This window comes from Nannobrachium achirus, assembly GCF_963921795.1.
Source record: "Nannobrachium achirus genome assembly, chromosome: 5".
NCBI classification, from domain to species: Eukaryota; Metazoa; Chordata; class Actinopteri; order Myctophiformes; family Myctophidae; genus Nannobrachium; species Nannobrachium achirus.
The window spans coordinates 69,372,694-69,386,625 of record NC_137814.1 but is presented as its reverse complement, the minus strand read 5'-3'; the positions used below and the strand labels follow the sequence as shown (position 1 = coordinate 69,386,625).

Below are 13,932 nucleotides of genomic sequence, written 5' to 3'. Positions count from 1 at the left end.
AAAAAAATTACATTTTCCAAAATAATGAATGACGTTATGACAATCGTGCAAAATATAATGAATGGGCTTAAAATAATAAACAAAAAACTATTTAAAGATACTAAATACACCTGGACATTGTATTGTTCATGTCTTATCCAACTTTTGCTGTTTGAATGAATCATTTTGTTTTCTCCTTCTATTTTAGTATGAGACATTTTATTTTGAAGGCCGGAAGTAGAATGAATTCTTTCGCTTGCGTAACTTGCCGCATCCGGCTACGTCAACAACATGCGACGGACAGGAGTTAAATTTTCTTTTCACCACGTTGGAAACATCAGAGGAAGGTAAAACTATTTAAACATGAACTGTGTGTGTTTATTTTATGTTTTATTCCCAGTTTCTGTGCGTGACATGTGGAATGTTGTTGACATGAAGGATACACGGGCGGTAGAAACACTTTGTCCATATTGTTTCAACGTGTAGAAGTTTGTTTACAACTCCATCGTGTGGTGTGTGTGTGTGTGTGTGTGTGTGTGTGTGTGTGTGTGTGTGTGTGTGTGTGTGTGTGTGTGTGCGTGCGTGTGCGTGTGCTGTCTCTATAGTTCATGTTTAATTAACCATGTATGCTACAGCACATTATCTCTACTTTACAAAACGCATTTCTCAAAATAGCTGTATTTGTTATTGTTTTGTTAAGACAAGGCCTAAACAAGTGTACCACACCCACTGGCACTGCTATGTGTTTGTTCAGTAACAGTGTTAAATAGCTCTATATTGTGACAGTAATCATTGCTATAGAGTGTTTGTTCAGTAACAGTGTTAAATAGCTCTATATTGTGACAGTAATCATTGCTATAGAGTGTTTGTTCAGTAACAGTGTTAAATATCTCTATATTGTGACAGTAATCATAGCTATAGAGTGTTTGTTCAGTAACAGTGTTAAATAGCTCTATATTGTGACAGTAATCGTTGCTATAGAGTGTTCAGTAACAGTGTTAAATAGCTCTACAGGGGTTGACACTAAGGTCTCAGAGGCACTTGCCCATCGGGCAAGTACAGGTCATGTTCTACTTGCCCGAAGGTAATGCCCACTTGCCCGAAAAGTAAATCGTCCATTATAAAATGATAGGTACGATTTTAATTACTGCTCAATTTAACACTTTCTTAACTTTCTGGGGCTGTGCAATAAAAATGTCATACCTCAATACCTCCAAATCCTAATACCAAATACTTTAGCTATGATTGAATATGTCTATGGTTTCAGACTTGTTATTTTATATTTTTAAATGTAGCAACAGTAAAAACAGCACATTATAGGTAAATAGTGCTCTTATTTTACATTCCACAGACCAGAAGACACAGCGCACTGGCCACGTTCAGGTGTTTAGACAGATATCTTGTGTTGTGTTTATAGACATTTGTGTTCCCTCTCAAATGAGCACTTGCCCTGTCGGGCAACCTGAAAGCCAACTTCACCTGCCCTGACGTTTTATTTACCTGCCGGGGGCAGGTGGGCAAGCCTTAGTGTCAATGCCTGGCTCTATATTGTGACAGTAATCATTGCTATAGAGTGTTTGTTCAGTAACAGTGTTAAATAGCTCTATATTGTGACAGTAATCATTGCTATAGAGTGTTTGTTCAGTAACAGTGTTAAATAGCTCTATATTGCGACAGTAATCATTGCTATAGTGTTTGTTCAGTAACAGTGTTAAATAGCTCTATATTGTGACAGTAATCATTGCTATAGAGTGTTTGTTCAGTAACAGTGTTAAATAGCTCTATATTGTGACAGTAATCATTGCTATAGCCGCAAATTGCAACACTAGATTTTTTTATACTCGGATTAATCTAGGGTTGCAATACCTCCCATAGGGATCCAATGCATGTTTTTTGCTATCTGATTGTATTAAACGACTTCAAACTCACCAATATTGTGGCTCTATGGAAAGCTTGGAATTTACTCTTGCTATCTGCAAAGTGTTTGTTTCTGAAAAATCCACCGTGGAATTGTTATGATTTTATTTTCTGTCAAGAAATTCAGTTCGGGTGATTATTTTTTCTAAGTGCTGGAGTTTGGAAGCGCTCGTGGGAAGTCACTCAGCAGTCCTGTGTACCCGCTGGTTCTGTCACATAGCCTAATGCAGGAGGCAGCGGGACGTGGTGTTATAGAAGACGAGCGCTTCCTAAGTTCAAGACTTAGAAAAAAAAACATGGCTGCTCGGATTTTATTGACAGAAAATAAAATCATAACAATTCCACGGTGGATTTTTCAGAAACAAACACTTTGCAGATAGCAAGAGTAAATTCCAAGCTTTCCATAGAGCCACAATATTGGTGAGTTTGAAGTCGTTTAATACAATCAGATAGCAAAAAACTGGATCCCTATGGGAGGTATTGCAACCCTAGATTCATCCGAGTATAAACAAATCTAGTGTTGCAATTTGCGGCTAATCATTGCTATAGAGTGTTTGTTCAGTAACAGTGTTAAATATCTCTATATTGTGACAGTAATCATAGCTATAGAGTGTTTGTTCAGTAACAGTGTTAAATAGCTCTATATTGTGACAGTAATCATAGCTATAGAGTGTTTGTTCAGTAACAGTGTTAAATAGCTCTATATTGTGACAGTAATCATAGCTATAGAGTGTTTGTTCAGTAACAGTGATATAGCCCTATATTGTGATAGTAATCATTGCTATAGTGTAAAGCTGGGCAGTATATCGAAAAATATATTGATATCAAGGTATCAACATGCTAGGTATACATATCGATGAAGACTAGGGATGCGGTATCGGTACTCGTGGTATCGGTACTCGCCCCGATACCGGCCTATTTTGCGGTATCGGTACTCGTCCGATACTGCTCACAAAGCGCACGAGTACCCTGTGTGTTCCGCCACTTCGCCTTTCTCTCTCTCTCTTAAAGTATCAAAAGTAAAAATACAAAATGTTTGAGCATAGCAGATCTAGAAGATCATGCACAGTACAGGAATTTCCATGGGCTAAACCTGAAAAAAAAAGTGAAATGTGTGGCAGTTCAGTTGTGCCATGTTCTGGGAAAGCAATGCAATTTAATGTGTTATATACAGCCAGAAAGTGAGGAACATCTGATAAAAAGAATTAAAAACAAAACAAAACGTAATTTAAAGACATTTTGTATTATTAATTGTACTCGTATCGGTACTCGGTATCGGCACGTACTCAAAATGAAGTACTCGTACTTGTACTCGGTCAGCAAAAAAGTGGTATCGGGACATCCCTAATGAAGACGGCTTGAAATGAGGTCAAATGAATTAACAGGTACACTATACATGCACGTAGCACATGCAAAAAAGCAGTCCATCTGTAACCAGGTGTGGTTATTTCAATAAAACCATTGTTGGAAAATGGAAATAAGACATTTAATGTCTTTATTCTATGTGTACTGTGCAGTGTGCATGCATGGATATGCTATCTATGTTATCTGGGTTAGGCAGGCAGTGGACCGAAAGCAGAAACAAACATTAAAAACGATATGATGCAATTGTTTTTGCTAATATCATGAGTAATATCGATATCGAGGTATTCAACAACGTTATCGATTATTGAAGGTTTTCCTAATATCGACCAGCCTTACTATAGAGTGTTTGTTCAGTAACAGGGGTCTCCATGTCTCTCCTGCTCTTTGGTAAACAGAAAATAACATTTTCTGTTCGGGATACCAATTTCATCCAATCAGCAGAGAGAATTCATACATAATAAAGAAGTTAAAGAAATGGAACATCTCAACATTGAAACTGATATACATGTTACAGTCAGTTTGGGTAACTCAGTGAGATTGGGGTAAGAGCGCTCATTTTGTCGTTCACCACACACCCCTAACACCACCTGGATCAATTCACCTTGATAGTCTCTTATCAGCGCACCTGTGTAATTCTGCGTATTCACCATGAGATGGCGACAACAGCCATTCACTTGTGCAGTCGCTGACGTCACTCGTTTGCGGCACCTCTTTCGTTGTTTATCTACTAGCCCAGCTCGGCTGTGTTTAGCCATTAGCTTACTATGCCTAACCTCTGTAAAACTATGCCTAACCCTAACCCTAACCTCCGTTGCTACGTTGTCGTTGTTGTTGTGGATCAAAGCGACCACTTGTTCCGCCCGTGCCGCACAACGAGCGCTCCTGTTCTCAATTTCACTGAAACTAAAAAAGAAACGTGACATACATATATGTAGGTTCTCATTCCTGATTGGATGAAATTGGTATCCCGACCGGAACATTTATGTTCTGTTTATAAAGAGCTGGAGAGACAAGGAGATCTCTGTTACTGAGCAAACACACTCACTATAGCAATGATATTGCACAATATTTAACAAAGAGCTTTAACTTTTCAACAAAAATAATATAACATAAAAATAAAAATCCTTTAAGATGTATGTTAGCTATGTATGGCAAAGATATTTAGTGATGTGTAGAGGCTTGTGGGACATTCAACTACGTACCATTTAGTAACTTTTGTTTGTTTGTTTTTCAGACAAATGGAACAAATGAAAGATGAGTGCAGAGAGGAAGAGGAGGAGTTAAACGAGGAAGAGGTTTCTGAAGACCATGATGATGAAGATGGTAGGGCTGCATCTATCTTATTGTCTCACCAACAAATTGACGTAATTACATTGTAATACGTTTTTTTTTTATGATTGGAATAAATCAATTAGTGTGATTAACTGGAGCTCAATTAGTCTGTTCTTGCGAGACTACTATGTCAGTGGTTCTCAAACTTTTTTCATGTGAAGGACCCCCAAAATTATATGTATTTGGCCACGGACCCCCATCTCAAAATATTTAATTCCAGGGACCCCTAGAAGCAAAAACGTTAAAACGTTCACTTTAAAAAATACATAATATTCAAATATTTGCACACATTCTCACGACTTTTTCAAAAATAGCAGATATACAATCTCAAAGCGTGGCACTCGGTGCCGCGCTTTGAGATTGTATATCTGCTATTTTTCAATAGTTAAAGCATTCAATAATTCTGCCTATGTTATACTTTGTTGTTGATGTTGCACCAACATAGTGAATATAACAGATGTACAACCTCACAACACAACACAATGCAACCCGTTGTGAGCTTGTAGATCTGCTATTTTGACTACTAAAATTTGTAAAAAGTGGGGGGAAAAAGCGAAGTAGATTTTTTTTTTACCAAAATTGATTATATATTTAAAACAAGATCTATCTATCGATTAATTTAATGAATTCTTGCACCCCTAGATGATGATGATGATGAAGGGCTGAATGAGGAGGAGGAGGGTGATGGTGAAGAAGCAGACAGCGCCCCCCAGTGTCATGGAGTGGAGTTGCAGGACGCCGCTGTGTCCACAGAGCAGCAGCAGCAGCAGCAGCAGAACGGCGATGCTGCTGCTTCCTGTCCAAACAGGAAGTGCGTTCCAGGCATCGTGTATCTGGGTTACATCCCACCCAGGCTCCGCCCCCGACACGTACGCAACCTGCTGGCGTCCTTTGGAGAGATAGGACGCATCTTCCTCCAACCTGAAGGTAATAGAGATAGGACGCATTTTCCTCCAACCTGAAGGTAATAGAGATAGGACGCATTTTCCTCCAACCTGAAGGTAATAGAGATAGGACGCATCTTCCTCCAACCTGAAGGTAATAGAGATAGGACGCATTTTCCTCCAACCTGAAGGTAATAGAGATAGGACGTATTATTACGCATTATTTTGTGCTTTAACTATTGAAAAATAGCAGATTTGCCACGCTGTGAGCTTGTAGATCTGCTATTTTACATTTGTGCAAGTCTTTGAATATTTCAAATGCTTCTAAGGTTTTTTGAAAAACCTATGTATCTATGTCAGTGGTGCTCAAACCTTTTCATGTAGGACCCCCACAATGATATGTATTTGGCGATGGACCCCATCTGAAAATATTAAGTTCCAGGGACCTCGCAGAAGCAAAATTTGAGTAAAAAAAATACATATATTCAAAGTTTGCACTATATATATATATATATATATATATGTTACAGTATGTTCAAGAAACCAGTAAAAGTTGTCAAGGAGCACTCGTTTTGACGTTCACCACACACTAATCACCACCAGATGGCGACGTCAGCCACTGCTCTGCCATTCACCAGAGTGTATATAAGAGAGTTACGTCACGCTTTGAACTCGCCGCAGACCGGAAGTGTTTACTCTTTATTTACTAGCCTAGCCTAGCCTAGCCTAGCCTAGCCTAGCCATTAGCTCCATTGTAGTCACTTGGACAGGGCGTTTAACGTGCGCTTGCCCAGGCCTTACGGCCTGGGCATAAATATAACGATTGCATTCACCACGGCTTCGTAACTCGCGCGGCGCTCCGCCGGCCGCGCGGCCCTGGCCCGCTCTTCGCGGCCACTCGCGCCTGCGGCGCTCGGGGGCGAAGAGCAGGACCAAGGTCCGCTGGCCTTCGCGCCGCTTGGGGCTTCGTGGACCCAGGGGGGCCTCGTAACTCGTTTGGGCTTCGTGGATACAGGGGGGCTTCGGTAGCCGCTCGCAGTGTCGTGGACAATAGAGCGGCGCACCGCCTGGAGTACGTTGTTGTGGCGACCGCTTGCTCCGCCCCGTGCCGCACCACGAGTGCTCCGCGTCTCGAATGTGCTGTTTCTCTAATATACTATGACATATATATATATATATATATATATATATATATATATATATATATAATACTACTTTTTTTTTACCGCAAATCGCTGTGATCTGGTGAATTGAAATCTGTCTCTTTTTAACCAATAACCCCCCCCCCCCCCCCCACACACACAGGTCATGTGGTTCGGAGGAGAAAGAAGAAGGCGGGGCTGAAGGGGCGTGGCTTCACAGAGGGATGGGTGGAGTTCCGGGACAAACGGGTGGCCAAACGAGTGTCAGCTTCTCTCAACAACACACCCATGGGTGCCAAGAAGCACTCCCGCTTTCACTCTGATCTGTGGTGCATAAAGGTACCCACTACCCGTCTGTCTGTCTGTCTGTCTGTCTGTCTGTCTGTCTGTCTGTCTGTCTGATCTGTTGTGTATAAAGTTAACCGTCTGTCTGTCTGTGGTGTATAAAGTTACCCGTCTGTCTGCCTGTCTGTCTGTCTGTCTGATCTAGAGTTCTCAAATTCTTCCTGAACCCGACCCGACATGTAGGGTATAGGGTAGGGCCTAAAATGTATGCTAATTAGTCGGGCCGGGTCTGGCCTCGGGCTCAATGAAAAAATGAAAAGATATTTTTTGTATTATTAGTGTGGTTGCCCAACAGGGCAACACATTATAGTCCTGGGGAAACTTCTACTATAGACTTCTAGAGTAACTTTTCTGGGGAAACTTTATTTATTACTAGGGTTAACGTTTCCGCTGCCATTGGAAATGGTAATCAATGGGAGTGGGAATCAATAGGGAATCAATGGTAGTGGGAATCAATGGGAGTGGGAATCAATAGGGAATCAATGGTTGTGGGAATCAATGGGAGTGGGAATCAATAGGGAATCAATGGTAGTGGGAATCAATAGGGAATCAATGGGAGTGGGAATCAGTAGGGAATCAATGGGAGTGGGAATCAATAGGGAATCAATGGGAGTGGGAATCAGTAGGGAATCAATGGGAGTGGGAATCAATAGGGAATCAATGGGAGTGGGAATCAATAGGGAATCAATGGTAGTGGGAATCAATGGGAGTGGGAATCAATAGGGAATCAATGGTAGTGGGAATCAATAGGGAATCAATGGTAGTGGGAATCAATAGGGAATCAATGGTAGTGGGAATCAATAGGGAATCAATGGGAGTGGGAATCAGTAGGAATCAATGGGAGTGGGAATCAATAGGGAATCAATGGGAGTGGGAATCAGTAGGGAATCAATGGGAGTGGGAATCAATAGGGAATCAATTGGTGGAGCGTCACATGACAGTTAGCTTACTGTAGAATATAGTCAGCAACCGTCAGCAACCACACTCGCAATTTCCAATTGCATCTTTCTAGTTATAATGATTACATTTTTGTAATCATGATATCTCATGATATCATGTAATCTCTGATATCGACAGCCCTCTGCTGCTCAACACAGAGATTTACTCATCTACTAGAAAATGATAAATAGTCATCCTTCCATTAAAAAAAGTAAGACTGGCTGTACTGTAAATGAAGCAAATTCTGATTGAAAGTTACATTTAGTTACATGTTTACAAAGCCTGAACAGCCTATATGGCAGGGGTTTTCAAACTCTTTTGACTCGTATCAGGGCACCTCTGTAAATAACTTTTTCATCCACGGCACCCCTGAATTACACTGTTCATTTTTATCTGGTGGAAACCAGATCAGTAATCACCTCACTTTCTTTGACGACCATTGAGTACCTCTTCTGGATAGGCTATTCATGTCACATGGTAGAGCTAAGGGCCAATCGCAGGACAGTACCCCAGGAGCGCCCTCCCAGACAATGGGGGCAGGACTCCAGGCTATGGGGGAAATTAGCAGTGTTGGAAAAAGTACTCAAATGTTTTACTTAAGTAAAAGTATCGTAAGAGTATCAATACTGCACTGTAGATGTACTCAGTTATAAGTAAAAGTCCAGAATTCTAAATGTACTTGAGTAAAAGTATGAAAGTATTGTCATCAAAATGTACTTAAAGTAGCAAAAGTACAGATGCGACACGTTGTGAGCTTGTAGATCGTCTATTTTCAAAAAGCCTAGGTATGAATTAGGACGGCCGAGTGAGACACACGATCTAATTAGCTGCTACAGCTCTCAGCTGCGAGTGCGCACTGCCTGTGCAAGTGTGTATGCTTCTACTTGTCGGGTGTCACGCAGCCAATATCAAAGGATGCGCGCTGCCCGGTGCCTGGCTGTCTGACCTGAGAATGAACTGGGATGATGGGTCAGTCCACTTAATGAGCTTGAGTGTTTGACACGGGGGGAGACTGGTGATACCCCCGTTACCTTGGAATAGTCCAAAATTTAGCTGAAATCTGATTGGCTCGAGGGGTTCCACCCAATCATATTACAGGTTTTGCAGCTGATCTACAAGCTCATAACGTGTCAAATCAGTGATCCGATATGGGCTTGTAGATCAGCTTTTTCGGCACAGACAGGGAGAGAGAGAAAAACAACAAAACATACACAGCGCTACATTTGAGATAGTAACGTTACCCTCAAGGAAGAAAGTGATGTATGATAACTTGGGGATCAGGTGCACCATGTGGGTGAGCAAGCAACAGAACATCTTCCTGGCTTTCTTCTTTCTTATCCAACATCATTATTAAAGCATAGGTAACTTTTCAAGCACAAACTAGTGACACATGATAGCACTTTATGAATGTCATGTGTGGGCTCCCAAATCAATATGAAGAATGGTTTGGTGTGTTGCAACAATGTGTCTAGTTATCTAAAGTATGGAAATTAGTCATATGATTATGTCATGCAAAAATAATCTAAAAGCTAGCAAGTCAAAAAGTCTAGATTTACTTCCATTATAGCAATGATGCTCCCCTCAAATCCCCCAAACCAGGACACCAGAGTTAAAGTGGTTAAGTGTTATGCATCTTGCCTGGTGCTCATTGGGGCTTAAAGGACATGTATAACAATATGTAGGCATCACAATATTATTGTTTCAGAAATTCAGTCCTAGTTCTCAAAATGTTCACAGGATCATAGATGTAGTTAAAAACTCTGAATTGCTGTTGAAACAAGAATTTCCTGTAATGCCAATCTCATATAGCCTATAGATCTAGCCTGTTTGTACAGTAGATGTATTATCAGACAGAACGCTTAATTGTTTTCAATACTTTAGCTAACTAAACAAAGTTCTGATTGCATGCACTCATTTTTGTATGTAATCATGTTCATTCTTCACCCATTCATAATAGCCCTACTGCTTCTTTTTTCCTTTCTATTTCCTATTCCATTTCTATGTACACATGCTTGACTCTTATTGCACATTTGCTTGAGCACTGCTGCTATTGTTTAGTGATTGTATATTCTGCACAACATCTCCACATATTTAAGCTGCTATTTTTAAGGTAGTGTTTGATTGTTACTGTTTTGGCTCAAGTCAGAGTAGACTATGTTGTCTCATTCACTTGCTGGTGATGATGGTGGTCTGCATGTTTTATTTGCTCATTTATCCATAGGACTGTTGTGGATTATACTGTACTAGCCCTTACCCGTTCAAAGATATGAGCTCCGAAATGATGTGCAGTGTGTGGGTTATGGGATGTGTGCACATGAGGGATGGAAAGTAACTTTAACTGGTGCTGGCATGATAATATGTAGGAGCATCAATGTAAGAAATACCCGTTTAATGGCTACAGAGATACTGTGTACCGACCTGCATGATTTTTGGACAACATCTGTAAACCCCCCCCGCCACACACACACACACACACACACACACACACACACACACACACACACACACACACACACACACACACACACACACACACAGAGAGAGCTGGTTAAACATGTTGCCTCAAGCTAGATGCAGAATAGATATGCCTCATGCTAGATGCAGAATAGATAGATACACCATAAAAATGCTAATATACAGCATATGATTTGTGAAAGTGACAAATGGGCTTCACAGTATGTCAGGTGTGTTCATATGCTAATGGTGATGCGATTTCAGATCAATTGCTCCAGCCATTGAGGAGAAACGCTGTGACAGACACTCACTCAGACATTCGGAAAATTATAGTATAGATTGAAAGTGCATATCTGTGCATGTATGTGATTATGTAGTGATCTTGGTTAGATCAAGCTAGAATTCATCTAAACACTACAGTGTAGTGTATAGTAAGTACTATTGCAATTTGTTTTAGGTTTTTATCTGGTGGAAACCAGATCAGTAATCACCTCACTTTCTTTGACGACCATTGATTACCTCTTCTGGATAGGCTATTCATGTCACATGGTAGAGCTAAGGGCCAATCGCAGGACAGTACCCCAGGAGTGCCCTTCCAGACAATGGGGCGAGAACCAGGCTATGGGGGAAATTAGCAGTGTTGGCAAAAGTACTCAAATGTTTGTTGTCCCTGCTTAGCATTGACTTAGCATTGACAACATTGTCATGATCGTACAACTATCTAGTTTTAACGTTCAGAACGTTTTCTTTTTGGACAATAAAACATTGACAGGCAGGGGGAAAAAAATCCATGAAGGACACGGAATGCAATCGTTCACTCGCCGTTGGAAAATTGACTTATTAGACTATTCTGGATGTGTGGCTAACGGCTAACGCTAACGTTAGCTGCAGGCTAACGCAGGCATGTTATACACAATTACTCATGGAATAAAACGGCGACCCAATTCACTAAAATGTGATAAAGCCACAAAAGCATCTCAAAATATCTAGGCTACATTTCACATAAACGCCAGAGCTTAACTCTGCATGTAAATAGGACTTTTTTTAAATTAATGTGAGAGATCGTGACATATTTTTGTTGGTCCTCCCAGAATATGGCTAACATGCTAGTCCTAGCCAGCCTGTATTAGCCCTTTGTAGCCAAATGCGGTAATATCGAGACTCCATTACTTAGCGATATTTATTCCGGTATTTATTCCGTTAATGTAATGCCACGTATGTTCCAAATGAACAATTATTAACCACGTAATGTTGTTATAATGATTTAATCTATTATTTATTTATTATCCCGTTTTCTTCTTCTCTGGCTTTGGAGGGAAAAATGATCCGCTTGCTTCCTGCCTGGAGGCGTCTGTGACTTCCTCAAATGCTGCGGTCCTTTCCTTTGTTGTTGAGTTAGCTTAGCATTGAATAGAACAGTATCCACGTCCAGAGCGTTTTTTTTTGGACAATAAAACATTGACAGGAATGACAGCCAGGGGGAAAAATCTATCAGAAGGACACATGGAATGTAATCGTTCCTTTGCCGTCGGAAAGTTGACTTATTAGACTATTCTGGATGACTGTTTATTAGTGGCTAACGGCTAACGCTAGCTAGCGCTAGCTGCAGGCTAATGTAGCTATCGTATAAACAACTGGGTTACTGGAATAAAACGTGATCCAACTCTATTTTTGCCAATCTATGAAAATCTACAAGCTCACAATGCGAGGTGGTTGAGCCTGTAGATTGTGGTTTATTATCAGAGTCAGATGATCCTTCACGAAGTTACACAAACACTGAGACCCATGTTACACAAAGCACTTAGCATAGCTACAGTTAGCTATTTTAGGTGTTGATGTCCAGTTTCGAGCAGTAATTCACACAGTTACTGTGTGTGAAAAAAAATCAATGTCTTTTAAATGATACATTATTTACTGCACTTTTATTTTGAAGGCTGAGTGAATCTAAGCAAACAATGTATCGCACAGTTATTTGTAGGCTATATAAAATCCAAAACTTCAAAACTTCAGAATATGATTGTCTCCGACCTATCCGAGTAACTGCTGCATGTAAAGTTATTCTTGTAGTCAGGCTCGTACAACGATGTAATCCGAAGTCTTGTATTTTTATATATTTAAATATTTATGTGGTTATAAAGTAGCAGATTTAGCAGCTACAGTGGTATGGCCAGCAGAGGGCGATAGAGATAATGGTAGAACATAGGAGGAGAACAGTGGCGTTCTATCCCACATTTCCTCACAAGGTGGCAAAGGCCACCCGTGTATTACAGTAAACATTAGCCACGTATTATGTTGCAAATGGGAAATTAATAAATTAATCTAAGGTAAATACTTATCAATGTATTGTAAAGGTTTAGCTACTTTCACATATTCTGAGGGATATGGCATTCATTTGAGGAGTTCATTGAACTTGCGTGAAGTTGGCACCCCATATGATGAAAATGGTGTCATTATTTAGTGCTGAATTTGTGCTGAATTGTGCCGTAAATTTTATAATTTGTGCTGGTAGAATTTGAGATATTCAAGTTATAGTTTTGCTGAGCCTTGCCCCCAATGTTTTGGCTCCAAATCGTGGAAAAAGGGTCTCGTGCTTTAGTGCTGGATGTGCTGTAATTTGTGCAATGGTGTTTTTATAATTATATATTTATATATATAAATATTTATATGGTTATGAATTAGCAGATTTAGCAGCATTATAGTGGTATGGCCAGCAGAGGGCGATAGAGATAATGGTAGAACTGTAATAGAATTCTTTAAGCATCATACTTATATAAATAATAACATAATAAATTGAATTGAATTCTTAGAGGGTGGAGTATAATGAATACAACATTTATTGAACAATCTTATCAAGAGCTCTGAGCGACACGCATCCCCATCTGTCGCTCCCATTTCTCAGGCATGGTCCCATTATATACACGGACAGTGTGACAAGAATAGTTGAGAGGGTGTATCCTAAACAATGTCTAAAGATACAATTCTGAAGAGTCTTCCATGTATGGACTGATGACGTCGGAGCGCGCGTGGAGCCACGGTCCCGACAGCTGTTGCTGAGTCAGTCTTACTGTATTCTTAGGTAAAGTGACAGACACGTGACTGCACATATAAAACAAATAGATTACATTTCATAGAATCTATTACAATTCCTCCCTTTGATCATATATCATCATATATGGTCATTAACAGTTAATGTAATCTACAAGAGGATCAAACATCAGTTTTGAAACACATTTAAATCTGGTAGGGGCGAAAATCCAATTAAGCATTTATCTTGGTAAAATTCCATCCTACGACCCTCAGGTTTGAGCGATCACTTCGTAAAGCCAGCATTTTGTTTGTGTATGTGTTTCTCCTGCACTCTTTTCCACTTGAATGAATGAGTCCCTTCTTAGGTTGGTTCGTAATGTCTCTTCTTCCCTTATTTGGGCAATGTCACGACACAGGGCTTCCATGCCCCTTTTCCGATCACAACGTCCTCATAGCAGTTGGATTGACAGCGTCCTTCATAGTGGATGGGATGCAAGGCAGTTAGGGTATGTCCCTTGCACAGTTCTATCATCTCATCTGGTTGGGAT

The 13,932-nt window shown here is 40.3% G+C and overlaps 1 protein-coding gene across 1 annotated transcript in view; it reads left to right on the top strand.

The window, feature by feature from the left end:
• The first annotated feature begins 287 nt into the window (after positions 1-287).
• Positions 288-13,932, top strand: part of LOC308286028 (activator of basal transcription 1-like) — a 31,611-nt gene continuing 17,966 nt past the window's right edge. Inside the window, exons 1-4 of the mRNA XM_080726992.1 lie at positions 288-326; positions 4,496-4,584; positions 5,236-5,520; positions 6,783-6,958. Of these exons, the coding sequence (XP_080583118.1) occupies positions 4,500-4,584; positions 5,236-5,520; positions 6,783-6,958 (546 nt within the window). The 5' untranslated portion in view covers positions 288-326; positions 4,496-4,499. The remainder of the gene's footprint in view (positions 327-4,495; positions 4,585-5,235; positions 5,521-6,782; positions 6,959-13,932) is intronic.